We start from the raw sequence: 14873 nt of genomic DNA, 5'->3' as shown, positions 1-14873 counted from the left end.
ATTTTTAGAGATGTCACCTTTCGAATTAAAATAAGCAGGAAAAAAAGCAATGTATTTAAAGAAATGTTTTAAATACAGGCAGTTTCTTAAAACTTGGTAGAATTGGGATCCCTGGGTGGCGCAGCGGTTTGGCGCCTGCCTTTGGCCCAGGGTGCGATCCTGGCGACCCGGGATCGAATCCCACATCGGGCTCCCGATGCATGGAGCCTGCTTCTCTCTCTGCCTGTGTCTCTGCCTCTCTCTCTCTCTCTCTGTGACTATCATAAATAAAAAAAAAAATAAAAATAAAACTTGGTAGAATTTTTCAATTTTTAAAAAACATTTTAATAATTTCAAAAATAATTTTGGCAGGCATGGGCAAGGATAGAGGAGCTGAATTATTTCAGTGTCTGATTAGCGCTTTCTGTCTAGTCCAGTCAGGTTAGTAAAGGTTTGTAAGGGAAATCACATTTTAAGAAATCACGGTGATGAAAATAACATTAGCCTGGTACCATAAACATCTAAGAAAAAGAATAAGAACCAAGATGTATAATCAAACTATACTCATGAGATCCTATCCTTAGTAACAAATACCCAGTATATGCAATATAAAAATAATTCTTTCCATTTAATATGTAACATGAGCCAGGCATCGGGCTAAGTGCTTTACAAACATGATTTGTAATTCTAAAAACCATTCTTAGGTAGATGGTTAAAGCTGTTTTTTGAAAGAAAAAAAATAAGCTTATCAAAGTTTAATGATGCCTCCAAAGTCATACAGCTGGTAGGTGTCAGAACTGGGGTTTGAATCCAAGGTTTTCTTGCACACCACACAGCATCTGCTATATAGAAAATTAGCAGAAAAAATTAAATTACTTTATCCAAATTTCATTTGTAAAATCTCACATGTGACCTACCATTCTAATATGGCAGTATCTAACTTTCATGGTATTAAAAAATAATGAAGAAAATCTATTGTGGTCTTATCATGAGTTTGGAAAATAGTGTTATCACAGATAACAATAAGCTGGCTATTCTTGTCCTCGGTTCGAATGACTTAGAACCTGTTACTCAAAACAAGCAGCCCTCCGATTCAAATATAAAACACAGCATTCTTTTTAGTCACAAAGATCTGAAACACCATTTTTGAGCCATTTCCGCGTAAGAATCCAACCTGCATCGTCCGTAATAGTGAGAATATTAAACTAAGAAGTCCCTGAAGAAGTCACAGTGTTGACAAAATTCAACATGATGATGGAGCCTACACAGACACAGGAAACAAAGCTAGGCCGTTCCACACAGCCATAAGTCCTTGCGATGATTTCGTTTTAAGTCAATGTCTCTTCATGCCGCACATATTCCCCAATGTCTGCTTGATGAAATACCACAATCGCCATGGGGTCTACTTTCCTGCAGTCTTGTGTAGACTTTGCTGCCACCCCAAAACCCTGGGATTCAAAAGAAGAGACACTGATTCACTCGAGTCATTCAAAAGGCACGCATTGAGGGATAGAAATAATCAAGAAATGATCAAAAATATATAGTTCTTTAAGAAATTCGAAAGGTGCTGAGAATTTAGTCTCTGAAGCGCACAGATTGCATATACATCCTTCTTGATTAAAAAGATGCTCGGTTTTTATAACAGCTACCATCTCTACTCACCAAAGGGACGTCTGCCATGGAGTACACCACCACTCCCTGGTACTGGCAAGTATTTTCAGTGATTCGACCCAGTCCCGATTTCAACACATGGTTCCCATACAGGAAAGACTGCTCTGCTCCAGGCTTTATCCACACTTTATACTAACAAAACAAAACAAAACAATGAAATCCAAGAGACCTTACAAAGCTAACTGCTGTATCCCTACAGATAAGCCAGCTGCTGAGTTTGGGACTGATTTCTTGAAAGCATCTTAGGAGAAGAAAGAGGCATGGTCGGGTCATCTCAGATGGTCACTCCCTCAACAGACCTGCCAGGCGGTTCTTCAACTCTACGACTCACGGATTAGTTAAGAGCTCTTTCTCCGGATCCCACCAGGCTCTCGCCAAAGACACGGATTTGCTTTTCTTGAGAGCCGTCTGCCCCGGCGTTCCTCCTCCGCGGGCCGCAACCGGCCGCAGCCCCGCCAGGCGCACGCAGCAAGCCCTGCAACCCCTTCACTTGCCGGCACCGACCCGCGCACTGTCGCGGCCCGCGGACCCGCCTTCCGACGAGGCCCTCATCGCGGACTCCTTCCTCCCCAGGGCCGACGCGGTGCCACCCCACACACCTTGGCATAGGGTGCGAGGTAATCCAGAGCTGTGATGTGTAACCGGAATCTGTGACTCTTGGTGAATTTCCCGAAGCAGGTCCCCAGCGACACCAGCTTGTCCCCAGAGATGTTGGCGGCCAACTTCAGGATCTTCTCACTGAAGGGGTGAGGGGGAAGGAGGCGTCGACGAGGGCGGCGGGGGGCGCGTCCTCCCGGCCCGCTGCGCCCGGCGGCGCCGCCTCACCTCACCTCACGTAGTACACGCGGTCGTTGTGCAGCCTGAAACAGTAGGTGCCGTCCGGCCTGTCCACCAGCAGCTGGAGATTCTCGCCGATGCTGAAGGCAAACGGGGCCCTGCGGTCAGCGCCCCGCTCCCCCACGCCCTTCCCGGCCACGCACGCATTTCCCTCCCCCTCCGCGCGCTCTTACTATTTCGCCATCTTCTCAAACATCACGCGGGTCTCCTCTTCAGTCAGAGGCCGCATGTTGCCGCCGGGTCGCAGCGCCGGATCCGCCGGCCCCGGGGCCGGAAGCGGAAGTCGGTCGCCGGCCTCCCCGGCGGCCTGGCCGTCGCTCCCCGCGCCCGCGCCCCCCGCCCGCCGGCCCGCGGGGGAGGAGAGCCGGGCGGACGCGCCCCCCGGGCTGCTTCCGGCCCCAGGCTCCGAGCCAGCGCCCCCGCTGGGCCGGAGGGGAAGTGACGCTGCTGCCGGAAGATGGCGGCGCCGGCCGCGGTCGCTTCGGCCGCGCTGACGGCCGCCGCAGCGGCTCTCGGGGAGGTGGAGGATGAGGGGCTCCTGGCGTCGCTGTTCCGGGACCGCTTCCCCGAGGCCCAGTGGCGGGAGCGCCCCGACGTGGGCCGCTACCTCCGGGAGTTGAGCGGCTCGGGGCTGGAGCGGCTGAGGCGCGAGCCCGAGCGCCTGGCGGAGGAGCGAGCGCAGCTGCTGCAGCAGACGCGCGACCTGGCCTTCGCCAACTACAAGACCTTCATCCGCGGCGCCGAGTGCACCGAGCGCATCCACCGCCTCTTCGGCGACGTGGAGTCGTCCCTCGGCCGCCTGCTCGGCCGCTTGCCCAGCTTCCAGCAGAGCTGCAGGTGCGGCGGGCCCGGCCCTCGGGGCTTGTAGCCATTGGAGTAGCTGACGCTCCCCTAGCGCTTCCCCTGGGTCGGGCTCTCCTCCGAGCGTTTTAAAAATTCCTCTAAACCGCGCGCCTGCTTCCGAGGTAGGTGCTGTTATGCCCATTTCGTGTATGAGGACGTTGGGACAGCCGAGGGGCGCGGCGGGTAAGCTTCCAAGTCGGAATGGCGAACCGCAGCACGTCCCGCCCCGCGGGACCGTCGGACGAGAGAAGCCGCGCGAAGCACCTGCACTGGGCCGGACGTAGCTGAGCCTGCACGGCCCCGCCGTGGTCCACTCGCAGGCCGGCCCAGACTTTCACGGACGGAAGGCTGACCACAAAGTCTTTCCACTTGGAGCAGTAGCAATTATCAAAAAGTCTCTCCTTTTACTTATTTAGATTTTATTTGTTTATTCGTGAGACACACACACACACACACACACACACAGAGGCAGAGACACAGGCAGAGGGAGAAGCAGGCTCCACGCAGGGAGCCCGACGTGGGACCCGATCCCCGGTCTCCAGGATCACACCCTGGGCTGAAGGCAGGCGCTAAACCGCTGAGCCACCCAGGGATCCCCGAAGTCTCTCCTTTTAAAGCCACATTATGCCTCTCTAGATCCTTAGCCTGTTATCATTAATTCTGCTTTTCAGCCTTTAACGATAAAAGTTCAAGTTTTGAGTCCTTGGACATTTCCTCCAGAATAGGTGGGGGGACCTCATAAAGCAGGTCTCGTCTCTGCAATTACGGAGAAGTGAAGACTGGAAATAAAAGTTGAACAGCAGCCTAAGAGATTGAGGGAACTTGAGGGTAAGGTTGTAGCTTCTGAGCTGGTTAGTGATCACAGAAAAAAGTAGCTAAGATTAACATTTACTGTGCGTCAGGTTCTGTGTTAAAGCGGAAGTCGGCCGCTGGCCTCCCTATTGCCGTGGCTCCCCACGCCCGCGCCCCCAGCCCGGCGGCTGATGCTATATACATCCTCTTATTTAATCCTCCCATCCTTATGAGGTGGGTGCTAGTACTATTTTACCAATGAGGAAAAAGTTCAGAGAGCCTGAGTACCTTGCCACTGCCAGTTAAGTGGCATATCTGGGTTCACATATTTTTATCGTTAGTTGTGTGATCTGGGACAAGCTGCCTAGCCTCTCTGGGATTAAAATTGCCTCAAGGGCATCACAGGTTTGGTGTGAAGATTAAATCATAGTTCGCGGTAAATGCTTGGTAATTGTAGCTAAGTTTTGGATGTAGAGCAGTGAGCGACCAATATTCTCTTGTTTACTAGAAACTTTGTGAAAGAGGCTGAGGAGATCAGCTCCAACCGCCGGATGAACACCCTGACTCTAAACCGGCACACAGAAATCCTGGAAATCCTGGAGATTCCTCAGCTAATGGATACCTGTGTCCGGAACAGCTATTATGAAGAGGCCCTGGAGCTCGCAGCCTATGTACGCCGACTGGAAAGGAAGTACTCCTCCATCCCTGTCATCCAGGTAGCCAGACTGCCCCCAGAGGACTGGAACTCATGTTCTTATAATCAGTAATTCTGTGGTCATCACTGAACCTTCAGGCGGAAAACTTAGGGAAACTTTGCATGTTTCATATTGGTTTCTGCCAGCCAGGCAGGCTTGAACATGATTCATTCATGCAAGTGATAAGTGGTAGTCACCTGCCAGACACTGACCTAGGTGCTGGGGAGACAATGAGACAAAAGCAGACAAGGCCCTAGCTTTCATGAATGTAAGCTGACATTTGATAAATAAATAATATGATCCTTTGAGATAATGGTAAGTGTCTAAAGAAAAGAAACTAGGGAATGGGTAGAAGACTAGGGTGAGGTACCCCAGGTAGAGTGGTCAGGAAAGGTTCTGCTGGAGAGATGAGACCCAGATGAGAGGGAGCCGGCCATACGAAGATGTGGGGAAAAAGCAAACCAGAAAGTGAAAGGAACAAGTATAGCAGACTGAGGAGGGAACAAGTTGGGAGTGTTTAAGGAATACAAAGATAGAAGGGGAAAAAAGGAAAGAAAAATAAAGACAGCCAGTGCGACTGGATTGCAGTGAGCAAGAGGACAGCTTGGGGAGCAGGTGAGGGAGGAGAACCAAATGGCCTGTAGGCCACAGTGAATAATTCCAGCTGGCCACAGCAGATGAGATCTTTGTTGGTTAGCCTGTAACATCAGCTATGTCTTCATGTATCCAGAAAGCAGTGGGCATGCTGATCACTATTCAGGGTAGTGGGCTGGGGTCTCGGAAGTGTCTTTCCCAGTGTGGTGTGACTGAGCCCCTATATTGTCAGGGCATTGTGAACGAAGTGCGCCAGTCCATGCAGCTGATGCTGAGCCAGCTAATCCAGCAACTAAGGACCAACATCCAGCTCCCTGCCTGCCTCCGTGTCATTGGCTTCCTGCGGTGCATGGATATCTTCACGGAGGCTGAGTTGAGGGTGAAGTTTCTTCAGGCCCGAGATGCTTGGCTCCGTTCCATCCTGACTGCCATCCCCAATGATGATCCCTATTTCCACATCACAAAAACCATTGAGGCCTGCCGTGTCCATCTGTTCGATATCATCACTCAGTACCGTGCCATATTCTCAGACGAGGACCCGTTGTTGCCCCCTGTCTCAAGTGAGCACACTGTGGATGAGAGTGCCATCTTCTATGGCTGGGTGCTACAGAGAGTGTCACAATTCCTGCAGGTGCTGGAGACCGACCTTCACAGGGGGATAGGTGGTCGTCTAGACTCTCTGCTGGGTCAGTGCATGTACTTTGGGCTGTCCTTCAGCCGGGTGGGGGTTGATTTCCGGGGCCAGTTGGCTCCTGTTTTCCAGCGGGTAGCCATCAGCACTTTTCAGAAGGCAATTCAGGAGGCAGTGGAGAAGTTCCAGGATGAGATGAATTCCTACACCCTCATCTCCACTCCCGCCATCCTAGGCAGCAGTAACCTGCCTGCTGCCGTGCCAGTCACTCAGCCGGGGACCCTGCAGCCACCCATGGTGCTCTTAGACTTCCCACCCCTTGCCTGCTTCCTCAACAATATTCTGGTTGCCTTCAATGATCTGCGCCTCTGCTGCCCTGTGGCCCTGGCACAGGATGTGACGAGGGTCCTGGAGGATGCCCTTGCCAAGGTGAGCACATACTGCTGGCTCTCTGTTGGGGCTTTCTTTGGTAACAGGTGGCCAGACTTTAGCAAAAAATAAACCAGTCCATGTGATAGGTGGTTGCAGACTGAGGCTTAGTGGGGTTTTGGAGATTTTTCTGATTGAGGAGCTCTGGTTAGTCCCCCATCATGGGACCTAGAACAATTCATGTAATAATGATTCAGTAGTGTATTAGTTTTCTACTGCTACATAACAAACTCCCACAAGCATAGCAACCTAAAACAACATGCATTTATCATCTTATAGTTTCTTTGGATTGGGAGTCCTGGGTCCTCTGCTTATGATCTCACAAGGTTACAGTCAAGGTGTTGGCCAGGCTGCAGTCTCATCTGAAGCTTGGGGTTCCCTTTCAAGCTCATTCACGTTGGCAAGTTTCTGTTCTTTGCTGTTGTAGGTTTAAGGCCCTCAGGTCTTAGAAGTCACCTCACTCCATAGGCAGTTCACAGTGTGGCTGATTCTTAAACGCCAATGGAGAACAGTTCTCCTGTGTGAGTCTCTTCTTTTAGGGAAGTCCTTAACCCTTTTTTTAAGAAGCTCATCTGATTAAGTTGGGTCCAAGGATATCCCTTGATTAATTCAAAGTCAACCGATTAGGGGCTTTAATTACATCTGCAAAATCCTTCACCTTTGGATTTTACATGAGTTAGAAACAAGCTACACATTCTGCCTCTAATCAAGGGAAGGGATTACACAAAGGAGTGGATACAAGGGGATGGGAGTCAGAAGAACCATCTTAGAATTCTACAGACCTAAGAAATACAACTAATGATATCCTGCACATTTTTACATTTTTAAACCTTTAGATATTGGGATGCTTCTTACAACTTATGGCATCTTATAATTGCCGTCAGCCAGGTGGCAGTTGTGACGTGGTTATGCAAAATCTTTCTGGGCCCAGACCTCTTTCTCTTGAGCTTGGTCGCTCTCATATCTCAAGAGTGTACTTTTTGCTTTAATAAACTTTCCCACTTGTTACCCAAAAAAAACCCCCAAAACCAAAAATCTGTTAATAGCCTCCTGTAAGAGGAAGAAAGCATGAGCATTGAAACTTTGTAGTCATTGAAATTCAGGGATTGGTAATTTATATATATATATATATATATATATATCTTATATAGAATTGAATTTACTCCACGCCAGGTTGTGTTCATCATACTTTATACCTATTAAGACTTGATCCTCGCAACCCTAAGATTAGATCCTGTTGCAGGCCCCACTCTATAGATAAGGAAACTGAGGAACAGAGGGCATGAAGTGTTTAATCTCTTGCAAGTCACAGAACCAAGTGGCACAGCCAGGACTTGAACCAGGAAGTGTAGCATACCCCCTAAGAGGGTCTGTGTTCTTAACTCTGTCACTAGGATACCCATCTGTAATGTCAGTTAGATTGTTCTGTAATTTGTATGTCCCCCATCATGGGAACTTCTTTTCTGTGTTCTTTTATAATTTTCTAACAGTCTAGCTTCCTGGAACCTCAGAGGCCTTACTCAGGAGAAACCTTTTATAGTTTTGCTTCATTTTTCTGGATCCAGTATAGTTCTGGTCCAGCTCATGTAGGAATCAAGAAACTCTTGCTGCTCTTGCACAGGAACTGATAAGTGTGCCAGTAATGGAACAGTTTGGGTTTGGGTCAGAAACACACCAGACAAGTGACAGAGTTGTGGGGAGTGGCCACAGTTCTAAATCTAAACAAGACGGTAATGCAGGGTACTGTTTGGTGTGACTTTCCTCATGGTGCCCCCATCTTCTAGGTAACCAAAGTGATCCTGGCCTTTCACCGGGCAGAAGAGGCTGCTTTCAGCACCGGGGAGCAGGAGCTCTTTGTCCAGTTCTGCACTGTCTTCCTGGAAGACCTTGTTCCTTATTTAAATCGCTGTCTCCAAGTCCTTTTTCCACCAGCTCAAATAGCACAGACCTTAGGTAAGAGAAAGGAGGGGAAAGATCTTTTAAAACTACTTTTATTGATATAATTCACATACTAAATAATTCACCCAATTTTTTTTAAAGATTTTATTTATTTATTCATGAGAATATACAGAGAGGAGAGAGAGAGAGAGAGGCAGAGACACAGGCGGAGGGAGAAGCAGGCCCCATGCAGGGAGCCTGACGTGGGACTCGATCCCGGGTCTCCAGGATCAGGCCCTGAGCTGTAGGTGGCGCTAAACCGCTGGGCCACCGGGACTGCCCAATTCACCCAATTTGTAAAATTGTTTTTTAGAAATTATAGAGAGATATACAGCATTACCACCATCCAATTTTAATTTTATTTATTTATTTATGATAGTCACAGAGAGAGAGAGAGAGAGAGGCAGAGACACAGGCAGAGGGAGAAGCAGGCTCCATGCACCGGGAGCCTGATGTGGGATTCGATCCCGGGTCTCCGGGATCGCGCCCTGGGCCAAAGGCAGGCACCAAACCGCTGCGCCACGTGGCCCAGGGATCCCCCACCATCCAATTTTAGAACATTTCCATCACCCCAGAAAGCTCCCTTCCGCCCAATGTAGTCACTCTCCAAGGTCCACTCTTAGCCGCTGGGACCACTAATGTGCTTTCGGTTACAACAGATTTGCCTTTTCTGGACATTTCGTATCGATGAAATAATATAACACGTGTGTATCTGGCTAAGTGGAGGAAGCACAAAAGAACCACATGTATGATTCTATTTATATGAAATGTCCAGAGGTGTTTTAAAAAGCTTTTTCCCAGTCTGCCTTCCCTTCCCTGTGCCACCTCTCGAAGCCAGGGCAGGGGTACAGAGCTCCCAGCAGGGCAGTCACTGGGTCACACACACAGTCATACAGGCTCAGGGAGGCCACCCTCCACTGTGCTGTTCCGGATTACCTTCAGTCTCGCGTGTTTACTGTATGGAATATAGCGAAATTGTGTCCGTCACATTTTTCCCTGGGACACATCAGCATTTAAATTTACTGAAACGTTATTCTGTTTCACTTTCTCTGCCCCCTGGGTTAGGCGTTCCACCCGCTCAGCTCTCCAAGTACGGAAACCTTGGACACGTGAACCTCGCCGCAGTCCAGGAGCCTCTGGCCTTCCTCCTGCCGAAGAGAGAGCTGGTCCTCTGTCTGGAGGACAAGGAGCTGGGGCCGGCGCCCCCCGCCGAGTCGGGCCCCGGCCGGGAGGCCACGGCCGCAGGTCACCCTGACGGTGCGCAGGAGCCCGTGGGCTCGGCGGAGGCGCCCGACCGGGACACCTCACCCGCGCCCCTGCCCCCCGCGGCGTCCGCAGGGAGGTGAGGCGGGCCTCGCGGGGCACGGGACAGCCCCCGGGGGAGGCTGACAACGAATGAGAGGGGGAACCTCTGGGTCCCGCCTACACGTGGCTGATTATACAGTAAGAAACCGAATTCTGCTCAGCTGTTTAGCGCTGCCTTCGGCCCAGGGTGTGATCCTGGAGACCCGGGATCGAGTCCCACGTCGGGCTCCCTGCATGGAGCCTGCTTCTCCCCCTGCCTCTCTGCCTCTCTCCATCTGTCGTGAATAAATAAAATCTTTAAAAAAAACCGCAATTCGCAATGAGGCTGTGACGTCACGGAGGCGGGCTGCGCTCGGCGTGCCACGCCGGCGTCCCGGAAGGCGCGCGCGATCTGCGCGTCCCGGCATCCCCCGCGGCGGGAGCGCCGGCCTACGGGGGCCGGGGAGGGCCGCGGCGGCGGCCGGGCGACTGCGATGGGGGCTGGGCTGCTGCTGGGGCTGCTGCGGGCGCGGGCCCCGCCGTGGGCATGGGGAGCGGCGCGCGGCGGCGGCCGGGCCTGCAGCTCCGCGCCCGCCCGGGACGGCCTCGAGGGTCCGGCGCGCCAGCGGTCGTACTGGCGCTACGTGCGCCGCCTGGTGCGGGGCGCGCCCGAGCCGCCGTACCCACACGTGTGCCAGGTCGGGGACCCGGCGCTCCGGACCGTGGCGGCCCCGGTGGAGCCGGCGCAGCTGGCGGGCCCCCAACTGCAGCGGCTGGTGCAGAGGCTGGTCCAGGTGATGCGGCGCCGGCACTGCGTGGGCCTGAGCGCCCCCCAGCTCGGGGTGCCGCTGCAGGTGCTGGCCTTCGAGTTCCCCGAGGCGCTCTTCCGCGCCTGCGCGCCGCGCCTCCGCGAGGCCCGCCAGATGGAGCCCTTCCCCCTGCGCGTGGTGGTGAACCCCAGCCTGCGGGTGCTGGACAGCCGCCGGGTCACCTTCCCTGAGGGCTGCGAGAGCGTCGCCGGCTTCCTGGCCTGCGTGCCCCGCTTCCAGGCCGTGCAGATCTCAGGTGCCGGGGAAGAGGGGGGTAGTGGCGGTGGCCTTGGGGTGGCTGGGCAAACGCGTGCGCCTCTACCCCAGACCACGGAGGCGGCGACCTCGGGTCTCGGGCAAGTTTTCGGAAAGCTCCGGTTAAGGTGCAGACCTGTGGAAGTGCAGGCTCCTGGAGTGGATGTGACTCACGACTGACCTATGGGGATGGAGGCTGGGGACAGCAGAGCCAGCTCGTCTGTGGTGTGTAGCTTGGGCTGGGAAGGTGGGCTAGTTTCGATGTTACCTCCCACCAGGTCCCCTGCCCTGTGCCCTCTCACTTGCTGTCTCACGCACATTTACTGTTTAACCATTTGGATCCCTCTTGGTGGAAGGGCGGAAGTGGGGCCCAGCCTTGCCCGGCCCAGGGTGATAAGCCATTCCTGGTTTGTCACACCACAGGATGTTTTGTGGAATGGGATTTGTTGCCGGAGTTGAGAGGATTGTTCCTCTTGAGTAAGCCGCTTGGTCCAGGTCAGAAAGTAAACGGTATCCCTTTATCTTCCACTGCACCAAGTTGAAATACTTTGAGAAACTGAAGTAAATCAGCAGGACTTCAGAAATGGGAGGACTGTTGAGAAATGAAGCACCTTAGGAAGATCCTTTCTCACCTCAGACCCATTAGTAAGTCCTGCAACCTGTCAGCATTAGAACCGCATGGAGTGCTTGGTAGTGGGCAGAGTTGAGGCATCTTTTCTGGGAAGGACAGGGCTGCTGTCTACATTCCTTTCTGATGTTGCCTCTTGTGAACAGGAACAGCCAGAGGCAGGGAAAAGGTAAGGAAATTAAAAATGACCCAGTTAAGCATATCCTTACCCAGGCTGTAACTTACTTTGCAGGGCTGGACCCCAAAGGGGAGCAGGTGGTGTGGCAGGCGAGCGGATGGGCAGCCCGTATCATCCAGCACGAGATGGACCACTTGCAGGGCTGCCTGTTCATTGACAAAATGGACAGCAAGACATTTACAAACATCCACTGGATGGAGGTGAATGATTAAAATTTTCCTGCTGCATCTGAAGATTCTGGAAACCAAAACACAAACACTTGGGCTTTGAGCTGGGCATGGCTTGCCTGATACCAACTTATATTGGCTTGGCTCTGACAGAAAACAATACATTGCCACACCAAGCTGGAGGAATAGATCAAAAATGTTTGCCTTGAAATCAGCCACGGACAAAATAATGCTTTCAACTTGAGAAGAAAATGAACCCCCCCCCAAAGAGTAGACATTTCCCAATGATTTTGTATGGTAATAAGTGGGGCAGATAAATAACCACTCTTAGTAGACATGATTTCATAGCCTGTATAATCTCCCCCATAGCCAAGATTTGTAATGACATAGTCCAAAAATAGCTGAGAGTTTTGTTTAAAAATGCAACTTAAGACTATGGTTGACCATCTTCACTGAGTTCTTATTTTTACAAAGGGCTTGTGTATCTTACCTGCAGAGTCCTTTGCTTTGGACAACAGTTTGCTTGTGTAAGTGAAACAGAAGAGAATGGCCACAGTTCATAAAAGTGTTTAATAATAATATTAATGGGGGCAGCCCGGGTGGCTCAGCGGTTTAGTGCCACCTTCGGCCCAGGGCGTGATCCTGGAGACCCGGGGTCGAGTCCCACATCGGGCTCCCTGCATGGAGCCTGCTTCTCCATCTGCCTGCCTCTCTCTCTCTGTGTGTCTCTCATGAATAAATAAAATCTTAAAAAACAAAAACAAAAAAATAATAATAATATTAATTGCAAATGAGTACCCACACATTTTACCAGGCTCACAGTTTTGGTCTCCACCTTCTGCCTTTAACAGATTTGGAGACGATTTTCCTGCAGAGATCTCTTGGGCGGCTGCTATTTGATTTGGCTCATTCTTTTGGCAGAGGTCATGGATCAGGGCTAGGGGAGGGATGAGAGTTGAGGAACAGTGAACCTCCTCCTATCACAATTAGAAACAAAGCAAAACTTGTGCTTCCTGGTCACTACACTTATTTTGGAAAAATTAATTAGCAGCATACTGACCAATGATTAGCCTTAAGATACTGTCAGAGCGGGCAGCCTGGGTGGCTCAGCGGTTTAGTGCCGCCTTTAGCCCAGGGCCCGATCCTGGAGACCCGGGATCGAGTCCCACATCAGGCGCCCTGTATGGAGCCTGCCTCTCTCTCTGCCTGTGTCTCTGCCCCCCTCTCTCTGTCTCTCATGAATAAATAAAATCTTAAAAAAAAAAAAAAAAGATACTGTCAGAGCTTTGCAATAGGTGAGGACATTTGTTTGTCTAGATACTGGTCTTGCCTCATTTTTATGTTGTTTTGCAACACAGGTACTCTTACCAGAGTCCTCCAAATTCTAGTAGCCATGTAGAAAGTTCAGTAAGTTGTTTAGGAAAATACTTGTTTTAAACAGTGGTTAACTAAACAAACCCAGTATGGCTTTCTCTAAATAGGACACATCTGGGGGCCTATGAGGTCAAGTAAAAGGGAACTGGCTCTCTCTGCGTTAAACTTTGGAAAGAAACAGGAGCCAGCACTGCTCCAAGGTGAGGCTGGATACTCGGCCACTGGGAAAGGTCTGTAAAAAACTCATTTAGACTAAAAACATGGATCCTTATGAAAATTAGAATTCCAGGACCTTGGACAATGTTCAGAAGCTCCTGCAGGGTGGCATCAGAATATTCTGATGCTTCCTCAGAGTGCTCTGAGGTTAACTGTCCTTACTGATGCCTTTGTAAGGTATATCAGTAATATTTGCCTGCAGCTTCCTGACCTGGGGGCCCAAGGGTATGTGGTTGTTCAGGGTAGACCTTGGAGAAAGCCTGAAAGTCTTTATTGTTGACAATGTGAGGTTTACTAGTGTAACCAAACCCATCTAAGAGGAAGGATTTGTCCAACTAAATACTACATGTATAGCTCAAGGCAACAAATCTGCGTTTCTAATAAAACCTTGCCCACCCCAGGGAGATGTATCAGCCACAATAACCACACCGCACAAGTCAGCATCTTGAGCTAAGGAGAGTTTAGAAGTCAACTACCAAAGTGAAAGCCAAGGGAGACAGAAGGCTTAGGACAGAATTCCCAAGTAGGGAAGAGTGAATTTCAGGGTTAGCACTTAGGGCAGGAAATTCCTCTGCACCTACGAGCCATGTTTAACACAGATGGTGAGGGCACACATCAGTCTGAGGTTACTTCAGCCTCACGTGTGAAGAGGACATTCATCGCCCTGCCTCCTGTCACTGGTGGTGGAGAGAGGAATGGAGAGGCATGACATCGGTAACAGCCGTGACCAGAGCCATGAAGACGAACCACAGCAGCTCCAGTTTCTGTTAACTCCTATGACTTGTCAAGGTGTCTAAGCAGTAGAAAGGAAGATTTTAAAAATAAAGCAAGCAACCACCCGATTCAAGTAAAGGTGACTGGAGGTAGAATAAGAAAGCACAAGTGACTAAAATGAAATAGTACGAGTGGGACAGTGTCCTATGCCAACTTCTAATCCGGTGTTTAAATAGTAGTTAGTGGCTGAGAGCACCTAACTAAAGCGAGAGCCATGGGACGCCTGCGTGCCCAAGATGCTAGCCACAGTTGCTACGCAGGTGTCACCTGGAGGCCAGGCTTGCCGAGGCACCTGGTACTGAGGCAGGGCTAATGCCCCCACCCTGGAGAGGAGCACTTGGGCCCGACCCTTCAAAGAACCCAGCAAAAGTTGCCTGAATTCAGCAGCCATTCCTAACCAAATCAGAAACACCATAGTGCAAAGCTACCAAGATCTAAGAGTTGGCCCCATCATCAGTTCTGGACAATTTGGGTTTTAATAAAACATAGAGCAATAATATTGGCTTTTGGAAGGGGAGGGGAACTGTACCAACCGGATGCCAGGCCTTTTGTGTATTCATATGCGAGCAGTCAAGGATCAAGTCTGCTACTCAAACAGCATTTCTAGGGCTGCCAACTCTAGAGCCTTGGAAGGGTCTCAAGGAGTCAAAAATTCTAATGGCCATAGGGGCTAGGCAGGCAACCCGAAAGAGGGAAGCTGACCACGTGGGGATGCGTGAGCCGGAGAGCCTGTTCTGCTTCTGAGCAGGGAAGCCCCTGCTAGGCTGTGGCTGACTGGC

At 50.9% G+C, this 14873-nt stretch overlaps 2 protein-coding genes across 5 annotated transcripts; one reads left to right on the top strand and one right to left on the bottom strand.

Annotated features, from left to right (window-relative positions):
- Positions 1-1071: 1071 nt before the first annotated feature.
- Positions 1072-2831, bottom strand: NIP7 (nucleolar pre-rRNA processing protein NIP7). The gene is made up of 5 exons (XM_055305492.1): positions 2661-2831; positions 2481-2567; positions 2250-2388; positions 1642-1782; positions 1072-1427 (listed from the first exon to the last, which is right to left on the bottom strand). Exons 1-5 carry the CDS (start codon positions 2714-2716, stop codon positions 1308-1310), a joined length of 543 nt encoding a protein of 180 aa, XP_055161467.1. The 5' UTR covers positions 2717-2831; the 3' UTR covers positions 1072-1307.
- Positions 2832-2838: 7 nt separating this feature from the next.
- COG8 (component of oligomeric golgi complex 8) lies at positions 2839-12168 on the top strand. 4 transcript variants are annotated; one of them, XM_055305481.1, is made up of 7 exons: positions 2842-3324; positions 4631-4838; positions 5644-6471; positions 8256-8424; positions 9475-9680; position 11459; positions 11618-12168. In XM_055305481.1, the coding sequence occupies exons 1-7, from the start codon at positions 2945-2947 to the stop codon at positions 11773-11775; spliced, it is 1950 nt and encodes a 649-aa protein (XP_055161456.1). In that variant the 5' UTR covers positions 2842-2944; the 3' UTR covers positions 11776-12168. The 4 variants fall into 4 exon arrangements, with proteins under 4 accessions (XP_055161458.1, XP_055161456.1, XP_055161454.1 ...); XM_055305479.1 differs by lacking the exons at position 11459; positions 11618-12168 and having other exon boundaries at positions 9475-9989; XM_055305483.1 differs by lacking the exons at positions 8256-8424; positions 9475-9680; position 11459 and having other exon boundaries at positions 2839-3324.
- Positions 12169-14873: the final 2705 nt, after the last annotated feature.

This window comes from Nyctereutes procyonoides, unplaced genomic scaffold, assembly GCF_905146905.1.
Source record: "Nyctereutes procyonoides isolate TBG_1078 unplaced genomic scaffold, NYPRO_anot_genome, whole genome shotgun sequence".
Lineage (NCBI taxonomy): Eukaryota > Metazoa > Chordata > Mammalia > Carnivora > Canidae > Nyctereutes > Nyctereutes procyonoides.
The sequence above is the reverse complement of the archived record's forward strand: the minus strand, read 5'-3'. Positions and strand labels throughout refer to the sequence as shown.

Coding starts and splice junctions, on each gene's coding strand:
- NIP7 (XM_055305492.1), bottom strand. CDS start 2,716: ATGCGGCCTCTGACTGAAGAGGAGACCCGCGTGATGTTTGAGAAGATG. Junction 2,568..2,660: donor TTTGAGAAGATGGCGAAATA/GTAAGAGCGCGC, acceptor GTTTGCCTTCAG/CATCGGCGAGAATCTCCAGC. Junction 2,389..2,480: donor GACCGCGTGTACTACGTGAG/GTGAGGTGAGGC, acceptor TCACCCCTTCAG/TGAGAAGATCCTGAAGTTGG.
- COG8 (XM_055305481.1), top strand. CDS start 2,945: ATGGCGGCGCCGGCCGCGGTCGCTTCGGCCGCGCTGACGGCCGCCGCA. Junction 3,325..4,630: donor AGCTTCCAGCAGAGCTGCAG/GTGCGGCGGGCC, acceptor CTTGTTTACTAG/AAACTTTGTGAAAGAGGCTG. Junction 4,839..5,643: donor CCTCCATCCCTGTCATCCAG/GTAGCCAGACTG, acceptor CTATATTGTCAG/GGCATTGTGAACGAAGTGCG.